At 41.3% G+C, this 15,473-nt stretch overlaps 2 protein-coding genes across 2 annotated transcripts; one reads left to right on the top strand and one right to left on the bottom strand.

Annotated features, from left to right (window-relative positions):
- Positions 1-1,703: 1,703 nt before the first annotated feature.
- On the top strand, positions 1,704-7,606 carry LOC134333647 (zinc finger and BTB domain-containing protein 39). Its single transcript, XM_063015743.1, has 3 exons — positions 1,704-1,715; positions 3,248-4,776; positions 6,035-7,606. Exons 2-3 carry the CDS (start codon positions 3,280-3,282, stop codon positions 6,935-6,937), a joined length of 2,400 nt encoding a protein of 799 aa, XP_062871813.1. The 5' UTR covers positions 1,704-1,715; positions 3,248-3,279; the 3' UTR covers positions 6,938-7,606.
- A 4,003-nt stretch (positions 7,607-11,609) lies between these two features.
- On the bottom strand, positions 11,610-15,160 carry gpr182 (G protein-coupled receptor 182). Its single transcript, XM_063015946.1, has 2 exons — positions 15,103-15,160; positions 11,610-13,464 (listed from the first exon to the last, which is right to left on the bottom strand). The coding sequence occupies exon 2, from the start codon at positions 13,459-13,461 to the stop codon at positions 12,406-12,408; it is 1,056 nt and encodes a 351-aa protein (XP_062872016.1). The 5' UTR covers positions 13,462-13,464; positions 15,103-15,160; the 3' UTR covers positions 11,610-12,405.
- Between the last annotated feature and the right edge of the window lie 313 nt (positions 15,161-15,473).

The following is a 15,473-nucleotide window of genomic DNA, read 5'->3' as shown; positions in this document are numbered from 1 at the left end:
CGAAAAATTTTTATAGGTATTTAACCAGGTAAAAATCTGGTGAGTGCAAATGCCAAAGCATCTGATTCCAATCTTTTTATGCTTGTTAAACCATTGATTGACCCCTTGCACCCTCTGGACAGGGTCATTGTTACTATGGAGAAGACCAATCCCCTATCTGGTAATCTATAAAAACAACTTTTAAATTGATTTTCGGTGACCCTTTGCTCCAATGGGACAAATGGACCCAACATCAAGCCAGCAAAATGCCCCACAGTATGACCAAGCCATTAAATATTCATTGGAAATAATCAATGTATTAACTGCAAATATATCAATATTTTTTATTAAAATATTGTCCAGTTTAGGAGAGTTTGTGACTGAAAATTCTGCCATCCATGCCCCAATAATGAACCCACCTTAAAATTCACTCAGATGTTTTTCTCTTGTCATCTTGCTCTAAAATCACTGGTCCTGCTAATATAGAATATAGTGGGGTGTTAACTGCTTATTAACCAGTATGAAGATAAACAAGTAAGTACAGATGTTGGGAAGTATTCTTAATTAATCAGATGTCAGTACTTTGTATCACTGAACCTTAAGCTGTTTGTCATTTTTGTAATGATCAATCTAATATCACCTGAACTGGGTAATGGTCCAGTGCCACCAGGAAACACTGGGCGCAGGGCATAAATACAACCTAGACTGGGTGCCATTTCACCACAGGGTATCACACTGCCATGCTAGTTCACTACAGAAATGTTTTTAAAAGGTAGAAGAAAACCACACTTGCTGACAGAAAGAAAAGCCTACTACAAATATGTGGACACCTCTCTTAATTGGTAAGTTCTTCCAACTTCTTCCAACTTCATGGCAAAGCTTTAAAAAAAGTCCTTTCCTGTTCCAGCATGGGCTATGATGACATGTTTTTACATGTTTGGTGGTGAGGAAATCAAGTGACCTGTACAGAGCCCTGACCTCAACCTTAGTGAAAACCTTTGTGATTAAAAGGAACATTGATTGTGAGCCAGGTCTTCTTGTTTACCATCATTCTCTGATCTTACAGATGCTTTTTAGGGTGCTTGGGTTGTGCAGCGGTCGAATACACTAGAGACCCAAGTCTCAGTGATCTACTGGGATCCACTGGCCTGTCTGGAGCTCAGTAGACGTCACAGATTAAAATGTTTCCCATTCCGATGTTTGATGTGAACATTTAACTAGATTTTTTTAACCTAAGTCTCTATGATTTTATGGATTACTTTGTGTGTAGAACTTTGGGGTGCGGGGGTGTTAGTTTTTCCAGGTGATGCCAGACCCACAGCGACCCTGACCATGACAAATCACGTACTATAGTCCACTTAGAGTCATGTTTAGGTAATAGGGAAAAAACACAGTAACTAGAGGAAAACCATGCTAACATGGTAAAAAAACACCAAACTCTGACCCCTGGCAAGGTTGGAACCCTGGTTCACAGAAACATTGTGTTGCGTGGCACTAACAATATCAACTTATTGTTAAATAAAGTACATTACGATGTGAAACAAGCTCAATATCCATAATAAATGTGAAACTTGCACCCACAGCTGGCTGCTCAGTACTGTCTGATGCCCGGTAGGCGCTTTGGCACAGTGGGTGTTAGCTAGCTGGCCGTCATGGTGCCGGGAGAGAGGAGTGAAAGTTGATGAAAACTGGAGAGGAAAAACTCAGTTTCCGGAGTAAACTACTGCCGCGGCTCTGTGAGTTACTACAAAATGTCTATAATTGCTGTTATTTTTTATTCTGTTCGGCTGATATTAGTTAGCTTAGCTTAGCTTAGCTAGCTAACGCGACTTAGCACAGTTCCGTTGCAATTGAATTTGAGTGATAGTCGCTAGCATTCATTGGCTAGCTAAATAAGCTAACAGGGCTCATCTTTTGTACAGTAAACCATAGAGCTTTAACCAGAGAGCGTGACACGTAGACTACATACATTATAATATATGTGTTCAAAAATAGCACATAAATGAATGTATTATATGTTATTTATAAACATTTAGTTGTTAGCTAACTGGCTGAGCTAATTTAGCTCAGATTGCTAAACAACGTTACTAAGCAACATCTTTACCTGTCGTCATCATAACAAACTACAGACGTTTTCATAACGCTGGTAAATGTTTGCGGTGACATTTATCTTAAATTTGAGTAACCTACCTTTTTAAAAACAACGTTTACATTTAGTATACTGTAATGTAGGATATATTCTTGTTTTATATCAATAAACTAACGACTTCTACAAAAGACAAAGTAAAAAAAATCTGTATGAGGAGTCCAAACTACTGGCGACAAATGTCTGAGATTTAGTGACAGTTTATTGGTTATTACAGGTTGTCTAAACATATGTGGTCATGTCTTTAAACAAGTTATTTATAATTGTTTTAGAAATATTGTAACAATCCAGTCAAAAGTTTGCGAACGTTCAACATTTGAAAACCCAAGTTTATGGACATTAATAAGTAATTGGTCCCCATTTACAGCTACAATGGTATCTCATCTGGCTAAATTTTGGATCATAACTGTAGGGATTGATTTTCATTTAGTATGCCCACAGATGCTCTTTAGGGTGCTTGGGTTGTGCAGCAGTCAAATACACTAAAGAGACTCAAGTCTCAGTGATCCACTGGGATTTGAGGTAAACATTTAACTAGAGCTTTTTACCCAAGTCTCTACGATTTTATGGATTGCGTTGTGTGTAGAGCTTTGGGGGTGTGGGTGTTAGTTTTTCTAAGTAATGTCAGACCCACAGCGACCCTGACCATGGCAAATCACGTACTATAGTCTTACCTCAACCATATTGGAACGTTGAATGTAAATCAAGTTTTTTCATCCAACATTAGTGCCTGACTTCAAATGTCTATATATATAAAATGTATATCCACTTTGTATGGATTTGCTTAAAAATATTTCGAAACAGCTTATCAGTCAAGTAAACCAGTAAATACAATCTAAACGATGTATTCTTGACTCCTGGGTAAATAACTCCTCCAGTTAAAATACAGGGTCCTGGATGTACAATGTTCAGAGCTTTATAATGTTTTTTGCATGACCAAAAGTTATGTCAGTTCACATTTCTTTCACGATCAGTAAACATCATTTACATTCTCTCCCATTATTTAAGCAAAAAACACCCTGTCACTTCGAGCTGATGTTTCTAAATTTGTTTCATCTTGTTTTTATTTCATTTTGTTTTGTATCAGAATGCCAAACCTAAAACTGTTTGTATGCTGTTTAGGTTAAACTGAGCTCAGCGTTGCACTACCAGGTATGCGGATCAGACTGCATAGCTCAGGCCATGCGGCCCTGATCCTCTCCGAGCTCAACCGCTGCCGTTTGTCTCGCCTGCTGTGTGATGTGGTCCTCCAGGTTGGAGGACGATCCTTCCCTGCTCATCGTGCAGTGCTTTTCTGTGCAAGCTCCTACTTCAGCAGCCTGTTATCCAGAGGCGTGTTCAGCCAGGGTGGAGCTCTCCCAACCTTAACGCTGGACTTTATCTCACCAGCCAACTTTGAGAAAGTGTTGACATTTATTTACACAGGTGAGATATTTGCTGATCTGATAGATGTTGGTGTTTTGTATGAACTGGCAGAACGACTGGGTGTCAGGGAGTTGGTACGTGCGTGCCATGCAACCTTCCCAGACATGAAGAGCACAGATGGAGATGCAGATACAGATATAACCACCACTCCTGCCACCACCATGGCTGCCTCCATGTGTTCTTCATCTGTGGCATCCTGCTCCTCTTTGTCTTCTCCTGTTGCTCCCACTCCAGTGGCTCCTTTCCCACTTCATCAGAGCAGAGGGAACAGGGTGAACCGTGTTCATGTGGCCCCTCTCTCGCAGACCCTAAAGTCTAAACCGGAGGAAGGCTTCCAGGTGCATTTGAATTATAGTCAGGTAGCAGACAGTAAGCAGAACCCATTGGGTAACCACACTCAACCACCTGAGATCCTCCCATCTTTAAATATCCAGCTTAAAACAGAACAAGAAGAGAAGAAGGTGGATGAAAACCATACCTCGAAGGAGCAAGCCATTATTAGTGGTAGCAAAGCAACACTTTCAGAAGCATGTTCAATTCCTGACTCATCTGCACAGGCTTCAGCTGAGACGTGTGCGCCATCGTCTTCCTCGGGGGATCCAATAGACAACCTGCAGCTGAGAGTTGTTGAGAGTGGAACTGAAATAGTCAAAGGTGGTGTTCTGTTTGGGGAGGAAGACGATGCAGAAAAAAGAAGCCTTCAAGAGGGGTCTTTAGAGGATGGAGAGCAGTGGAGAGCGCTGGCGGGGGACATCATTGAACTGAGTGACGATGAAGAGCATTATATGGAGGAAGAAGAGGAAGACGAGGACCTGATGTGCATAGAGAATGGCGAAAACAGTGCCTCAGTAAATCGGGCTAGGTTGGCACTGTCTTCACAGCCTTGCAAAGCGTGTGGGGTGTTGCTGCCTGCCGATAACAGCATCCTACGCTCTCATGCAGAAACACACCTGTCTGAGACGGGCACATGCAGAGTGTGTGGCACTTCTTTCCCAGACAGATCAGCCAGCGTGGCTCATGCCCTCACGCATGTCGGTATCCTGTTGTTCTCCTGCGAGATTTGCGATTCACAGTTCTGCACCGAGTCTGAACTTATCCGTCACAGACGCCAGTCAGCAGCCAGATGCATCCCTCAAACACCTGATCAGTTAAGCAACGCTTCTGAAGGGCCAGAAGAAGAACTGCAGTGTGCAGTGTGCGCTAAATCTGTTCTCAAGGATTTTAAGGTTTGTGCCTTTATTTTTATGTCTTGTGATCACTACATACCAGTACATAATGGTGACTAAGTTTCCAGATGTGATTTATCATTAGATTTCAGTTAATTGTTTAATGATATCATGTATCATTTGAGTGTCTTAAACTATGTTTTCATCTTAAGATGCATTTCTATTAGAATAATACAAATGATTAAAAATTCAACTAAAACAACAAACATTAGTACCCTATAAATACAAATTAGGTGCTCAGGTACATTAGCCCACCACCCCAGACATCCAGGTTTGAATCTCTGCGGTGTTATCGGATGGCTGGGTGTCTCTTTTTTTTTATTACTTATTAGGATTTTAACGTCATGTTTTACACACTTTGGTTACGTTTATGACAGAGCAGGTTACACTGGTTAATTACTGATTACACAAGATTCATCAGTTCAAGTTTTTACACGTCTTGGACTGTGGTTGGAAACCGGAGCTCCCAGAGGAAAACCACGCAGACATGGGGAGAACATGCAAACTCTACACAGAAAGGACCGGGACCGCTCCACCTAGGGATTGAACCCAGGATTTCTTGCTGTGAGGTTACAGTGATACCCACTGTGCCTCCTGGGCTGGATGTCTAGTGGATGGTGGCCAAATCCCTGCTATGGATTGCTGCCCTGGCCAAAGTGTTGCACCCAGTGTTTCCTGCTGTAACTCTGGCCAGGATAAAGGGGGTAATAAAAATAAAATGAAATGAATATCTAAATAATGTGTATTAACAATTGTAGAAATATAAGGTTTTATCTCATATATACAGTACAGCTGAAGCCAAAAGTTTCAAAGAACTGTTTTTTTTCTGTGACTAAATCATTGAAACACTCTTCAAACAAATACCTCTTTGTCCAGGTATCTTTTAGACATTTTTACACTTTCGCAGTATTCAAGAAGGGTGGCTCAGTGGGTAGCACTGTCACCTCACAGCAAGAAGGTCCTGGGTTCAATCCCCAGGCGTGTATTGTGTTGTTTTTGTAAAATATGACGCAAAGAGACCACTGTTCCATCTATGTTTTTGTGGGTGCCACTGTTGTCAGTTATAATCATTTTTAAGGAATTGAGACCATGCCACGAGGGTAAATATAATTGTAAGATTACGAATGATATGACAGAATAATTCAGTCAAACTGTTTGTTCCTGCATTATCAGAATGACAGTTCTGTGTGTGTGTGTGTGTGTGATATAAATATTTGTTGTTCCTTATTGTTTTAACCATACATTATTTATTTTTCAGGCTGTCAGAGAGCACATACAGAATCATGTATGTTTGCCGACGATGCGCTGTGGCGTGTGTCAGTCGGCCCAACCTACCCAGTGCGCTCTTCTATGGCACACACTCACACACCTTTTCCTCATCCACTCCTGCCCGCAGTGTGCCTGTCCCTTCCTGGAGCGCTCTTTACTGGACACACACGTAGCCTTGCACACTGAACAAGCAGGAGTGACCAAAGAAAACGAAGGCAGTCAGGACGGTGTTGCAGAAGGACTGGGCGAGTTTCAGTGCTTCCTGTGCCCACAGACCTTCCCATCGGATGCAGCGTTCCATTACCACCTGAGCACGCACCCCAGCGAGTCCCAGGTGTGGCCCGTTAAACGCAAGGCAGACCAGCCGCTGGAGTTTTCCTCCTCTTCCTCCTCCCCGTTAGAGCCTGGCGCTTTGGGGAAACTAGGCAATCTGGGTTTTAACATGGGTGCATTCATGTCAGACAAATTAATTCAAGGCGGGATGCCATTTCCTCCTGGACTTCTGCAGAACGGCTGCAGCTCCTCTGGTTCCGCTCAGTCTGGTCTGGTTATGAAGCAGAAGTGGTACCGCTGCCGATATTGTGGCAAACGCTTCGCACACTCAGGAGAGTTCACGTACCACCTGCGCATTCACACAGGAGAGAAGCCGTATCAGTGTAAGGTGTGCCTGCGCTTCTTCCGTGGTCGCTCCACTATGATATGCCACCTGAAGACACACGCCGGTGCCCTCATGTACAGGTGCACGGTATGCGGCCTCTACTTCTCCACACTCAAGATGGTCTCGTCACACATGGAGATTCATAAGGACCATTTACCTCCAGATTTCAACATCGAGGAGACATTTATGTACAATGACCACTCCAAAGAACCCATCCCTAATCTGGACACCTGAGATTTATAATGCCGTGCCTCAAAAACCTAGCGACTGTGTTAGTGTGGTGGGACCAAGTGTCTGTAGAATTAGGATGCAACTAAATGTTTTAGAACGGGGGTTTTCAATCTGTGACCCGTGGGCCACTCACGGCCTATGAGAGTTGACATTGCTGTGCACTTGTGTACTCTATGCATTAATGCACTTGCAAGGCCCATGAGACCTGCCTTTGTCTGCTGTTGCTGCCCATTGTCGTCTAGCTGAAGGAAAGGTTTGAGAATCACTGTTTTAGAGACTGGGGAGGGTTATTTTAAAGAAATAGACATTTTAATGTTTGGTAGTTACAGTTCTTGCATTGCCACTTGGTGGCAGCATTTAAGTATTGTGAGGGGACCCTGACTGTTGTCCATGCAAATTTTAGATTTGAGAATTAGTTTAGTTTAGTTTATTGTTTGATGTTTTTTCTTCCAATCTACATGTAATTAATATAAGCTAAATGTAAATATTCCAGAGCGTTACAACAGCATGTTGTATCAGTTTGAGGAGATGGTAGTATAAATGGGCATTGTGTAATAAACAAGCATTGTTAGGTGGCAGGATCTAACTAGAGTTGCCAACCTTCCTCAGTTGACCCAGAGACTTTGGTATTGAGCCTTAGTTTAAATTTAGCCTTTGAAATAAAGATACTACAGCTGATTATACTAACTAAAGTAAAATGTGTACAAAATATCACGTGCCAGATGTGAAATGGTTGCATAGTATTTAAACTCCATTTATAAGTTTTTTCTGTTTTCTCTTACTCAGTTGTATCTCCTCTACAGCTGCAGACCCCTACCTCAACCGAGGATGGTCATTCCTAACACATGCCCCCATCTGACAAATGTATAGTAGCTACTTCTTTTCACCTGCCCCTTCATCACACAGAGATCAGTATTGCGTACAGAGTCATGCACTGCTCTCCTTTATTCCCCGTCTCTGTGCATGCACCATTAAGCAGCCAGCAGAGGTCGCAAATGCAGCAGAAATGAGGAATTCCATCTGCCCTCCTACCCTCAAACATAGCCAGTCCTATCTGTGTAGGTGCCGGGCCGGCTCATAGCAGAGCTGAGATTCGAACTCGAGAGCTTGAGATTACAGCTAAGCCGCTGTGTAGACATATAAATACAGTGCCACATTATGCAGATTATATAGAATCTTTAGCTGAGGGATAATACAGGACTGAAGTTAGTGTTTACAGCTTCACTTAGAATCAGATTTAAAGGAGTAAAAAGGCAGTTTGTGCAGCAGTGTAGCCACCAAAAGATCCATGGCTCTGCTCGCATCATGTTCATCCTAATGCAGATTTGAGTTACATTTATTACCGGGTGAAACTTGCTGAGCTGTTTCATTCCAGAGGCTAATTCAAACCATTAGCTCTGTGAAAAAATGCAAGTAGAGGGTTCCATCCACAACCTGCAACATTTATGTTGGCTTTTAATTTGTGAATTATTTACGGATTACTGGCAATGACTGGAGAGAGGGGTGCAAAATAACTGTAGACATGAATATGTCAATCAAAATAGCCCATCAGCCCCACATGCTGAATCATTTAAATATTTGACACACATATTATGGGGTCTCTTTATTTTCACTTTACGAATCCACATCCTACTTCTTAATCTGCCAAACAGATGCTCAAATTAAGTTGGCAACTCTAGATCCAGCAAGACCGCTCTAAATGCAGAATGAAAGTGCTTTGTTACCCTTGTATGAAGGAGTAGATTTTAAACAGAATTGTTTATCATTATCATTATTAGGATTGTTTGATTTTATTCCTGATATTCCCTGCTGTTTCTATGTTGTATGTAAATTCACCACAATGTGCTCATGTCTCATTGATGATCAGTGAGCTTTGTATTAATTGAAAGTCTCCTGGAAGGTATTAGCAATGAAGAAAAATGTGCATATATCTGGCAAATCTTACAATAAGTAGTTACTCGAAACCTATTTTACACCAGATGTGTTAATCGTTGTGTTACATGCAGCGTGACCACAGTTTAACCAGTGTAGTTTTTAATGTCGCCCCCGTCCAGCCTGTAGAACCATAGTGGTCACGCACAACTTGTCAATTTGTCACCTAAGTTGCTTTCTTGAACATTCACTCACTCAGGGGTGAGGTGGGGTGGTGTGCTGGAGCCTATCCCAGCTTTTCAATGGGCGCAAGGCACACAGTAACACCCTGGACGGGGTGCCAGTCTATCGCAGGGCAGACACACATACACACACCCATTCACCTATAGGGCAATTTAGTGTCTCCAATTAACCTGACTGCATGTTTGTGTACTGTGGGAGGAAACCGGAGCTCCCGGAAGAAACCTACGCAGACACGGGGAGAACATGCAAACTCCGCACAGAAAGGACCCGGACCGCCCCGCCTGGACCTTCTTGCTGTGAGACGACAGTGCTGCCCTTCATGAATGCTACAAAATTAAAAACTGGGATTAAATACTAATCAGCCACATCAAATTTGCCTATACAGGTATGTGCCCTGTGATGAATTGGTGTCCTGTCCTGTCTTGTGCTCAGTGGCCCTGGTACTTACAAGGATTTTGCAATCTAGTCTAATTTGTTCAGAATTATTAGCATAGTTTAAACAGTTCTAGCAATATTTGTCAGGGCTCACAATTTACTGCACTATATTTAAGCTAAACATATATGTTGGTCACGATTCTATTACAATAATTGTAAGCATGCAGCTTAACCATGAATAATGCTAGGAAAAGATCACATACACCAGCAAAGAGTGAGCAAATGAGCTCAGATTTAAGCTGATGCAGAGTCAACTATTTTAGTCAGTGAGAGACAAAAACGCTGAAGAGAGGCTGATAGGACTGTAATGACCTCAGAGTATTTACTGTGTTGCATGCAGTATGATTAAAAATAACACACTGGTATGTTCTGTGGAATAGGAACACTATCTGGTGAAAAATGGGCTTTGATAACAGATACGTTCTGTATAACTGGATGAAACCTGTTGTGCTTTAATCATTTTAGAAGTTTTGCAGTGTTCACTTTTACTCATTTCAGTTTTACTAATCAAATGTAATAAACACCCTAGAACAACGTTACTACATTTAATAACCACTGCAGCAGCAATACGTAGCATTTTTTTAATCAATTAAGTTCCTTATGATAAAAAAATGATGAATTGGTGAACAGCAGATGAACGTGCTGTTTATGTAGTCAGAAATTCCAGGATCGGAACCAGCAGCAAACCAGTAACATGTCTGTCGTGACAAGCAAAATATAAAAAGGTACCTGTTGCCTCTTTGAATGGAAATGGTCCTGACCGGGCGTGCACTATTTCCATAATGTCTGGTATTTTTCTAATGTGAAAATGTACCTTATCAGACAAGGTGAGATCTATAGCTATTTATTTATTGTATTTATAGCTTTTTAAGTTTGACATATTTTGTAACAAGTGTTTTCATTAGAAATGACGTGTATTACTTTGTTTTTAATCGTATTTGTTTTGTATGTGCTCTAAATAAAAGTACCATCACAATTGCTGTAAACTGTTGTTGATGTTGACTCTTTAAAACAATGTGCATTTTTTGGCAAATAAAAACTGAAACACTAAAGTTGTTTAACAATTTATAAGAACTGACAGTAGTATGATCACAAATGTATTAATAATAATTTAACAAGCCATCAAACAAAGTTACTGACTTTGATCTGCAACTTGCAGCCCAACACTAAATTTGGCAGAATATAAAGTTTAGTTTTGGGTGGGGTTACTTTTTCCACACAGGGACAGTGGGGTTGGATAACCCAGATTGTCTTTGTCATATGAAATTTGGATAGAAAACTGAAAATAATGATGCAGTAATGTGTAACACAGTATATGTAAAAACCGTTAAGGGCAAATTTGCTGGGGTGGCACATGTTAGCTCATCACTGCTGGGATCCGAATCTGCAATTGCATTTTGAAGCAACATGCTGACAACATGTTGTTCATGGACGCCCCTACTTGTTTTAGCATGACTTTGTGTTAAAAGAGTGCAGGAGCTAAACTGGCCTGCCTGCAGAACATCCCTGTTCCCTAGTAAAATGTGTGCTGCATTATGAAGGACAATATATGACAATGGTGACCATGGACTGTTAAACATGGACCTGAAAAAGAGGACTGGTGTTCTCTGTTCCCAAAAGATTATAGTACAGTACTGTGTTTAAATTAAGGTGGGGTAATACAGGGGTTAACAAGGTACTGTCCTAAATTTGCAGCTATCAAATTTAGAATAAGAGTATTGATTAGTTAAAACATTAAATATCTAATATGTCTTTATACTGGCTTTTATTGATTACAGGTCAAAAAGGATTAACTAATCATTGCTGTCTTTTTTTATTGACCTGTTTTACTGTCACGACCTTTTGGAATTGGGTTTGTCTATGATTAAAGTTGTTAAATTTCTAATACAATTTAATATGAATTACAGGGTTTGAGACACTATCAGGTCAGTGATGTTTGGAAAATAAACTTCTATTCATAACATGCCAGCTTTGCCTATCAGTGCATGTTGATAGAAGTAAAAAATGTCCAGGTGCCCGGGCAGCCGAGGCCGCTTGTGTCTGATAAGCTTAAAAGAAGATTCCAACTGAGTTACAAGTCTTTTTATTACAGTATTAAACATCACATCTATTACAGTCAGTATCTATTACAGTATGTACATACAGTGAGTTTCCAGAGTAAAGCAGTTCAGAGCAGAGTCCTCAATATTTATTAAAAAAATATATATTACATGAGCACTTGTTGGTGAAAGTGGTCACGTTTACTGTACAGATGTTCATATAAAACTTTTGGTCATCTATAAATTGGCATCTTGTGAAACAATAAGCTTATTAAAACGTCTAGTAGTGCAGCCAAGTTTTGTTGCCAGTGTACAGACAGTCGTGTCGTGTTTTAACTGTGGTATGTTCCTCGATAAATACCATCGCTTCCTGTGGGGGTTTACACACACGATGCTGGATGTTTTTTCCTTCCTCTCTTAAAACCACTGTCAGACGCTCAGGTGGTGCAGCAGACTATTACGCTCTCCCACCTCTGCTCGGGTAGGTTTATAAACGCACTGGGCTTTCTAACTCCACTAATCACAAGTAATAAAAAGAAAGAATTTAATGTATTTAACTTTCCCTCTGAATAGCTTTTTGTTTTTGCACTTAAAAAGACCAACATCTTCAAGAGAAACAAACATAACCCCTCCTTTATATAAAAAATAGAACAGGACTGTTGTTTTAGACTCTTTAGTTTTGTTTAGGAGCTAAAACCAGGAGACAGTGTTTCCTGTCTAATGTGTTAAATGTTGCTAAGTATTTTACAGGGACATTTTGGAAAACGAGGGTATCTGGAGACATTTGGGAAGCATTTTATTCACAGCAGCACATTAGCAAAAGCTCAAGTGCTTCCTTCCTCGCAGAAGACCTAAAGCTGGTCTACTGGGAATTTCCCCTCATTAGGATCCTATCTCTGAGTGACTGGTGCTGGCATTGCTAAGCTTTCGTTCCTTTTGCGATACTGTCCCTGCGGTGGCGTTGGCCGGGACGCTAGCGGACGGCGAAGTAATACAGGAAACCACGTCGCTGATAAAGTTGCTGCAAAATCTCTTGCTCAGAAAGTTGTACAGGATGGGATTTGCGATGCAGTGAAAGAGCGACAGGCACTGCACAACGCTGAAAGCGAAAAACAGCACCTCTATAGTGTTGCAGGACATCAGGTATGGGTTTAGGTCATCCAGCATAAGCAAGAACATGACCAAATGATAGGGCAGCCAGCAAACCACGAAGACCAGTGAGTACACATGCACCAGCCAGACGTCCCTGGGATTCTGTATGTTCGGGCAGGCGCGCACAGCCCTCGCGATCAGAATGTTGCAGGTAATGATAACAGACGCAGGTCCCAGAAACTGGAAGATGAGGCAAAGAAAGGCAACTGAGACAAACCACTCGGTGTAGTTCTGCTGGGGTATCATGTAGCAGCCAGGCTCTTCCCACTCCAGTAGGTCCACATGAACGTTCTCCAGTAGCGCCAGCACCAAGGACAGAATCCACACTGCAGCGCACATGAGCCAGCGCTTGTGCCTGGGCTGCAGTGGGAAGTAAGAGGGCGAGTTGGGTCTCGTCAGCAACAAGTACCGCTCCAGAGTCATAAAGGCCAGGAAGAAGGAGCTGCTGTAGAAGTTGATAATATAGATGAGGTGGGTAACTTTGCAAAGAAAGCGACCCCACACCCACACCTTGTCCATGGTGACTTCCAGAATGAAGAACGGCATGGTGAACACCACCATCAGGTCCGACAGGCTGACGTTGATGATGCAGAACAACATGCCGCTGGCCGTGTGGCGCCGACGCCAGTTTACCCACACCACTAGGAGGTTCTCGGCCAGGCCCGCCATAAATAGAAAAAGGTAGAGCAGGAACAAAGCGATGCGCCTGGAGTTCCGGTCCAGGTCAACATTGCACTCGTAGAACCACAGTTCATGGTGTTCTGAGGAGTTGTGATCGTCCAACATGGTCTGGGAAGAAAGAGCAACAGGTTAGAGTTAGGGGTATGTGTGTGTGTGTGTGTGTGTGTGTGCTCAGAGGTTATTTAACAGAATCATGATAATCCATTGCACAAGCTGCAGAACAGAGTCTAAAGTATAAACTACAGACAAAAATAGAATTTGCTGAACAGTGTGAGGTTCTGTGCACCATCCTTAACAATCAAAGTCAACTTTTTAAAAGTTAAAACCTTAAATTATTGAATACATTTATTCATGACATTCATCTTTACCATAGCAAATTTCTTTGAAAAGAGTAAAGTTTTTAGCAGTTGTGCTGGATGAATTTTACAGTTATTATTATTATTATTTAATTTATTGAATGAATGAATTTATTAATTCACTGTCATTTGAACCACCGCTTTGTTCTGGTTAGGGTCACGGTGGGTCTGATTACCAGATTACAGGATTATTATTATTGTTATTATTATTTATTTATTTAGTAGGATTTTAACTTTTGGTTACATTAATGACAGAACAGGTAGTTACTCGTTACACAAGATTCATCAGTTCACAAGTTTAATATCAAACACAGTCACGGACAATTTAGTATCTTCAATTCACCTCACTTGCAAGGTTTTGGACTGTGGGAGATAATCGGTGCCCCCGAAGGAAACCCACTCAGACAAGGGGAGAACATGCAAACTCCACACAGAGAGGACCTGGACCGCTCTACCTGGGGATTGAACCCAAGACCTTCCTGCTGTGAGACGACAGTGCTACCCACTGAGCCATCATGCTGCCCTATTATTAGTTGACACAGCAGTAAATTATGCTAACCCACTACCACTTGGATCCAGGGTTTAAACTCCCAGTGGTGCTACATACATGTTTTAAGTCATATTTTAAGTTAATGGTATTAATATTTGTAGTAACCATAACTGAACACCATGAAATCAAAAAGTTACAATAAGATTTCAGAAATTAACACACAAATAAAATGAAATGATTATAACACATCCCTGTCTTTCTGAAATCCTGTCACACCTTTATATCTATTCTGCAGTGTTCTAATATACATATGCACACTCCACATTTCTAAGGACTTGAGTTTGATTCTCACCTCTGGTCAGAGTATATGGGAAGTTTGATATTTGATGTGCCCTTAATAAATGTTTATTACACATAAAATCTATATAAAAAAAGCGACTCACCAAGTAAATTTAAATCTTAAAAATAATATAAACTTTGATTTTGTAAAGTTCCTCTCAGTAGGTAAACAGTGTTTTACTTCCAAAACACAGTGGTTGATGTTGATGCTCACTGCTGTCATACAACAAGGCAAATATTCCTGAACCCTGTATGTACCAATTACTGCAAACATTTGCACCGATCAGTGTTCATGGCAGTACTGGTTTGAGTTTGTTTGACGTAACAGACTCTTTCCAAGCCCCTCACCAGGAGATTAACTAATAGAAATGCTATTTCCCTTATCATCTGCCTATTAGATTGTTTTAAATGGTTTTCCACTATGCTGAGAAATCTTTAACCTTACAACCTAAATATATCCCCTCATGTATAATGGATTAATGCTTTATCATTTGGCCGTGACTGGCAATATGTGAACTGCACAGTTATGATGGACTAGTTTAGAAAATAAAACAGTCCTACCCTGTTAATGTCCAGTGCTGCTTGATGAGCTGTAGTGGGGCAAAACCCCCTCAGATGTAGAAGCGTCCTAGTAGAGCACAGTCTGAGCCGTTTGGCGATTTGTGCCACCTCAGTCTATCGCCTGGCTGATTTGGGGTATTAAGCCCTCCTCTTGCTCCCTCTTCCCTGCCTCTTTCTCTCTCTGAAACAACACTGCTGATAAAACACGCTTAAAGGGCAGGAAAGAGGCATGCATGGCAGGAAATGTTTATGACAAATGTATCAAGCGCAACCAACATTAAGCAAAGTCGCCACAGGGATTAGTAGAGCTGGCTTTCCAGGGCCCTAGGTAGGGGCCCTATGTGTTGAGAGGGGGGCAAAGGGGCTGCATT

This window comes from Trichomycterus rosablanca, chromosome 19 (genome assembly GCF_030014385.1).
Source record: "Trichomycterus rosablanca isolate fTriRos1 chromosome 19, fTriRos1.hap1, whole genome shotgun sequence".
In the NCBI taxonomy this organism is placed as follows: Eukaryota; Metazoa; Chordata; class Actinopteri; order Siluriformes; family Trichomycteridae; genus Trichomycterus; species Trichomycterus rosablanca.
This window is presented reverse-complemented; position numbering and strand designations above follow the sequence as displayed.

Coding starts and splice junctions, on each gene's coding strand:
- LOC134333647 (XM_063015743.1), top strand. CDS start 3,280: ATGCGGATCAGACTGCATAGCTCAGGCCATGCGGCCCTGATCCTCTCC. Junction 4,777..6,034: donor CTGTTCTCAAGGATTTTAAG/GTTTGTGCCTTT, acceptor TTTATTTTTCAG/GCTGTCAGAGAGCACATACA.
- gpr182 (XM_063015946.1), bottom strand. CDS start 13,461: ATGTTGGACGATCACAACTCCTCAGAACACCATGAACTGTGGTTCTAC.